This window comes from Castanea sativa, chromosome 10 (genome assembly GCF_040712315.1).
Source record: "Castanea sativa cultivar Marrone di Chiusa Pesio chromosome 10, ASM4071231v1".
In the NCBI taxonomy this organism is placed as follows: Eukaryota; Viridiplantae; Streptophyta; class Magnoliopsida; order Fagales; family Fagaceae; genus Castanea; species Castanea sativa.
The window spans coordinates 13,842,091-13,848,372 of record NC_134022.1 but is presented as its reverse complement, the minus strand read 5'-3'; the positions used below and the strand labels follow the sequence as shown (position 1 = coordinate 13,848,372).

General features: G+C 33.7%; 2 protein-coding genes across 2 annotated transcripts; one reads left to right on the top strand and one right to left on the bottom strand.

Moving 5' to 3' along the window:
• Window positions 1-411: 411 nt before the first annotated feature.
• Window positions 412-1,956, top strand: LOC142612072 (uncharacterized). The gene is made up of 3 exons (XM_075784203.1): window positions 412-977; window positions 1,076-1,141; window positions 1,338-1,956. Exons 1-3 carry the CDS (start codon window positions 412-414, stop codon window positions 1,954-1,956), a joined length of 1,251 nt encoding a protein of 416 aa, XP_075640318.1.
• Window positions 1,957-3,357: 1,401 nt separating this feature from the next.
• Window positions 3,358-5,403, bottom strand: LOC142612071 (uncharacterized). Its single transcript, XM_075784202.1, has 5 exons — window positions 5,277-5,403; window positions 4,783-4,988; window positions 4,533-4,596; window positions 4,376-4,437; window positions 3,358-3,657 (listed from the first exon to the last, which is right to left on the bottom strand). Exons 1-5 carry the CDS (start codon window positions 5,401-5,403, stop codon window positions 3,358-3,360), a joined length of 759 nt encoding a protein of 252 aa, XP_075640317.1.
• Between the last annotated feature and the right edge of the window lie 879 nt (window positions 5,404-6,282).

The following is a 6,282-nucleotide window of genomic DNA, read 5'->3' as shown; positions in this document are numbered from 1 at the left end:
TTGGTAAAAATCCAAGATATTTTGAATTTGTACAAACAAGCTTCCGGCCAACAAATAAATAGAGAGAAGATGACAATCTTTTTTAGCAAGGCTATCACTGAGGAAAGGAAAGAAGAGATCTTGAATTTTTTGGGGGTAGAGGAGGTAAAAGAGTATGAAAAGTATTTAGGCTTACCAGCGGTGGTGGGAAAAAATAGGAGAGTAAGCCTAAATTATATAAAAGAGCAAGTTTTATCCCAAGCAGGTAGGGAGGTACTTCTAAAAGTAGTGGTCCAAGCCATTCCAACTTTTGCCATGTCTTGATTCAAGCTTTCGGTGGGCCTTTGTCATGATATCGAGTTGTTGATAAGGAAATTTTGGTGTGGGCAAAGAGGAGAGCAAAGGAAAATTCATTGGAGAAATTGGGAGGTAATGTGCCAACCAAAAGACCAAGGCGGTTTGGGTTTCAAAGATTTGGTAAAGTTCAACGAGGCGATGCTTGCTAAACAGTTTTGGAGGTTGCTGCATGATCAGTCATCTCTATTTTTCCGGGTATTCAAAGCCAAATATTTCCCCCATGGGACGGTGTTTGAAGCAAAGAAATCATCCAGTTCATATGCATGGCAGAGCATACTAAAAGCTAGATCAGTCATAAAAGTAGGTTCTATGTGGAGAGTGGGGGATGGCTCAACCATTCGGGTTTACTGGGATAAATGGTTACCTAGAAATTTCCCTTCTAAGATTAGTTCACCACAGAAAAGTGCTCTAGGAGATGTGCGAGTAGCTTCTTTGATTGACCAAGACAAAAAACAGTGGGATTATGCAAAGATTGGTCACCTCTTCCTACCGTTTGAAGCAGCAAAAATAAAATCCATTCCTATATGTATTACTAATCAGGCTGACTGCATTATTTGGCCAAGATATAGGGATGGATTATATTCGGTGAAAATTGGATACCAATTACTTTGTGAGCTGAACACCCAGAACAGAGCATCAGGGTCAGATATGACAAGCAAGAGAGTTTTCTAGAGGTGCCTTTGGAAGATGAAGGTACCAAATAAGATTAAAAATTTTCTATGGCATGCGTGTTTTGAAGCTTTGCCTACAAGATGCAATTTACTTCGGAGGAAAGTGCTAGAGGATCCGACGTGCCCAAATTGCGGTATTGGAAATGAGAGCACGATGCATGTGTTATGGGAATGTAATCAGCTACGCACGGTATGGGAAAAGGTTTTTGGATGGATTTTAAAGGACCACCCAAGGATATCGCAGTTCACAGACCTGGTTGCTTTAGTTGGTGAGCATGCAACATAGTTGGAGCTTTTTGCAACGATAGCTTGGTTCATTTGGTGCCACAGGAACAAGGTGAGGTGTAATGAACCGAGTATGCCATTGGGAAAAATCCTAAAGAGCACTGCTTCTCTATTGAGGGAATTTCAAAGCCATACTCGGCTTGGTGTGAATACTTCGACGCAGCGAGACATCAAATGGAAACCACCAGAAGGAGTAATGGTGAAGACAAACTTTGATAGGGCTATATTTGTTGAATCGGATCAAGCAGGGATAGGGGTGGTTGTTCGAAACAATAAGGGGCAGGTCATGGCAGCTTTAGTAGAAAAAATACCCAAACCAGCATCCACAGAAATATTGGAGGTCCTGGCAGCGCGTAGAGCAGTCCAGTTCATTCATGAGCTAGGGTTCACACTTTCCATTTTTGAAGGAGATGCAAAAACTATTATTAAAGCACTTGCTGAAGGAAATTGTTTAATTCCTAGTATCGGTCACATTATAAAAGACATTGAGTTTATAAGTGGTTTGTTACGAACCAAATCTTTCTATCATGTTAAGAGGCAGGGAAACACTGTGGCCCATGCCTTAGTGCTGAGAGCTATGCTTTCTTTTCCTGTTTTAATTTGGATGGAGGATGTTCCACCAAATATTTATCGTTTTGTATCCGTCAATTTTCCTATATCTTAATAAAATGCTAAGGAGTTTAAATTCTCAAAAAAAAAAAAAAAGACTCATTGCCTAAGCTGCATGGAAATTTAACATGTGTCGTGTGCTAAAGTTGTACAATACTGCAATCGGCTTATTTAATTAACTAGACTCTTTACAAGTATTTTGCACATGTAATAATACTTTATATATATATATATTTGTATTTTTGGTTTAGTGCTACAATGTTTAAAAGTGATATATAAATAACTATACGTATTTTTTTTAAAGAAAAAAGTAAGGTAACGTGGAATAATGTTTAAAAATGAGATAGAGAATGAAACTCAATGAAACATTTGAATTTATTGATTGGAATAAGAATTGTGATAAGTTAAAAAAATAGATTTAAACAAAAGAAAGATGATATACGTTAGATGGATGGAGATTTGTGATAACTGTATAGAATTTGGATGATAAAAATTTTGGAATATTTTAATGAATTAAAAAAAAAATACATACATAGAAATTTTGAGATAAGAATAAGTAGTTTTTACATGAGGTAGTAAATTTTTTTTAAAAAAAAGTAATTTTGTATTTTTTTTATGAAGATAATTGAAGTATTTGAATACAGATAGATAACAAATACAGATAAGAATCAGACATTTGAATATAAATGGATGGTAAGAATAATAGTTTTTTTTCTCCTAATAATTTTGTATTTTTTTATAAACATAATTGAAGTATTTGAATTCAAATAGATAACAAATATAAATGGGAATCAAACATTTCTTTTAGAGAAATAATTATAACATGCTGCTAACCCCGCAGCTCGAACCCTTTCTCCCATAAACTCCCAAGCACTCTGTGCATGAGAATGTGGCAATTCAACTACAAAGCCTTTGGCAAGGAATCAAATATTTGAATACAAATGAGTGGTGGGAATAATGGTTTTTTTTTTTTTCTCTCTTTTGTATGGGAGATAGTATTATTGTTTTGTAGGTTCCAGTTAGCTCAACTAGTAACGTCTCTGATGGTTGTATAAGAGATTTGGGGTTTAATCCCCGCCTACACCAAAAACTGACTAGTGTCTTGGTCTGATAATAAAGAGCAATTATCAGGAGCAGACGCCATAAGTTGAAACTCTCTCAAAAAAAAAAAAGTATTATTGTTTTAACCTTTTTTTTTTTTATAGAATTTTTTTTAACTAAAAATTATATTATTTCAAAATTTGTATGAGGATATTTTGGTATGTCAAAAATTGAAAACGAAAGAGGAAAATCATTTTATTAATAATATAGAAGATATTCAAAACCTAGTATTACAACGTTTTTCAAAAAAAAAAAAAACGCGTAGTATTACAAACCAATAGCTCCAGAAACTGCAAACTGGAAATTTATTACACTCCAAGACCATAACAATGAATATTACTAAGAAATTCCAATATCAAACCATGACCATCATGAGGATGCTAAAAAAAGCCACCATCCACTCATAATACACAGGTGCAACGCTTCTCCTTGCGGCTGATGTGGGAGAAGGCGCAGGAGACTGTCCATCAAGCACTGTTATGGCAAGCTTTTGGTTTCCATTTGCACAATGATTGGGAACACCGCAAATGTACCATTTCTTTCCTGGGGTTTTTAGGGGAATCACATCGTTTCCACTAGTAAATTCCACAGATCCAGCCGATGCGTTACAGCGTTGGAAGTCAGTGCCATTAACTTTAAAAACATTGTGGACTCCCTTTTTATAGTTAAAAACTGCAACAAGAAATTAATCTCTTCTATCATCAACCAGAATGGATAATATGTACCTATCGATTATATTTTATAATTAAAAGCTGGGTATTATTTTTGTGCAATATGGTATTATATTAATAATTAACCACCAAATTATAGTTAAAATTTTATTATTTGAGTTAATTAGATAAATTTGAGTTAATCGAAACGATTATATTTTATAATCAAAAGAAATTATATTTTTTTTCTAGTATAATCAATTCAATCTTCTTCTTTTTTTGAAAAAAAATCTTAAATTCAATCTTAAACCTACATGAGTATAATTTTTTTTAATTATTATTATTATTATTATTATTATTATTATTATTATTATTATTATTATATATAAACATATAATATTATATAATTAAATTGAGCTCCACACTCACAAGCTTATTTAAGGAGACATAATTATTTTTAAACATAGGTTGTTTTCTAAAAAAAAATAAATATGAATAACTTTTTTCTCGAACTATTTTCCTAATTCGCTCGTTTCATTTACAACTCTACTTTAGGAGCAGTTTTGGATTAGATATTCAAAGTTAAAGGCAAAGCATTTAACGCTCTGTTTGTTTTGACGTAAAATATTTTCAAATGTAAAATATTTTTCATGTAAATATTTTACGTGTAAAATATTTTTCTGTAAAACATTTGCAAGTATTTGGTTAGTGTTCTGAACTAACCATTGCAAATATAAATGGGTCACCGATAACCACCGCATACTCAGCCAAACAACCACCACCAACTGTAATTGAAATACACACCCACTGTAATCCCATCCAATCAGCCACCGTCATCCACCTATCCAAATACCCAAGAGCCACCAAAATCACCACCAACCATTCAAAAGACAACCTTCAAAACCACCACCAGCCACCACCAAAGATTCAAAAACCACCACCAACTACCAAAAAAACAACCACCAACCACCCAAAAAACAACCACAAACAACCCAAAAATCCATATTAGAAAGGCAAAAACACCCACAAAACCAGATCAAAAACATGAAAAGAAAACCCATGAACAAAGAATCTAATCTAAAAATCCAACAACCCAGTAAATCTAGCGGCGGCAAGATCAGAACAGTCACCAGCAAGATCAGAGCAGCTACCAAAAACCCAAGTTGCTGCTTAGCATCTAGATTCCGATGGATTTTGTGAGAGAGACGAGAGGAAGGAGGAGGTGTGAAATCTGTGGGTGGCACCATAGGTGGGTGGCGCCGGTCTATGGGTTTTGGGAGAGATTGATTGGTGGGTGAGAGAAGGAATGGGTTGGGCTGTGACTTGTGAGAGAAAACTGAGAAGGAGATATACCATGATAGGGAGAGATAGCGTAAGAGTTATTGGGACTAGAGTTAGTGAGCAAATGTAAAATGTTTTTCCAAAATTTTAAGTGTAAAATATTTTACATAAATTTGCTTAGATTGATTTAGTTGACTGTAAATATTTTACATTTAACTAAATATTTTACTGTAAAACAAACACCGTAAAATAAGAAAATATTTTCCTATAAATATTTTACATCAAAATAAACAGAGCGTAAGTTGATAGCATAGTGAAGAAAGAGGTTTGAGAGCTAATTTACCGAGTTGGTCACTGACATGAAACTCCTTCCCATCAGCCCAAGTTTGGTAATCAAAACCAGTGGAGGCCAAAATCGAAGGAACAAGAACTGCTAAAATGGCGAAAATGAAGAATTGGGTAGAGGCCATTATAATCAGAAGCTCTAAGTTATAATTATCAAATGGATTCTCTTATGTTAGCTTTATGGAAGTGCTAGCCTCAAAGTGTTAAAATTGTGCGTATTTATAGATTTTTGGCGTGTATAAATTAAAAGTTCAACAAATTGACCGTCTGTGGACGGCAATGCCTATTAATAAGATCCTTGAGTTTTACGAGAGGCTAATTCTTTTGGAGCTGTTCACATAGACTTTTTCTGATAAATTCATTTTTAACATTACATTTTTGAGTCTTTTGACTGGTAGATTTAGTTCATTGGTGGATGATTACCTCTCATTATCAGATCAAAATATCAATCGATTTTTTGTATAAACAGGATAAAACCCTAGATATTTTATACGACAGGAGACTTTACAAATTGAAATAACTAAAATCTATGTTTAGTTATTGGTTTTGGTTATTCAAAATTTTATACAAGTGGAAGAGTTAAACCATAATTCTCCATAATTTATGGGAGAACTACACTTTTTACTCAACTTTAAAATCTCAACTCTTTTAAGTACAATATTATTTTTACACAACTCATTTTATAATCAAAATAATCCAACGAATGCGTATAAATATCTATTGAAAAGACACATCTAGGTGTTTAGAGCATGGTAAATTTTCCATTGAAATTTATACTTTCCGAGTCAGTTAAAATTTCTTATTTTTATTTTTCAGTTTAGTTACGGGAAGCATATCTTGGATTGTTCTTGCATTGCTGTAAAATATACTAGGCAAGTAGTATGTTTAGTTATTGAAAGCGTCGAGCATCGGTGTTAATTTTATATGTCTTCGTTGTTGGCAAAACCGAAGCACCATTGTGTTTGGTTGGAAATAAATGAAAATGAATTAAATATATGTAAACC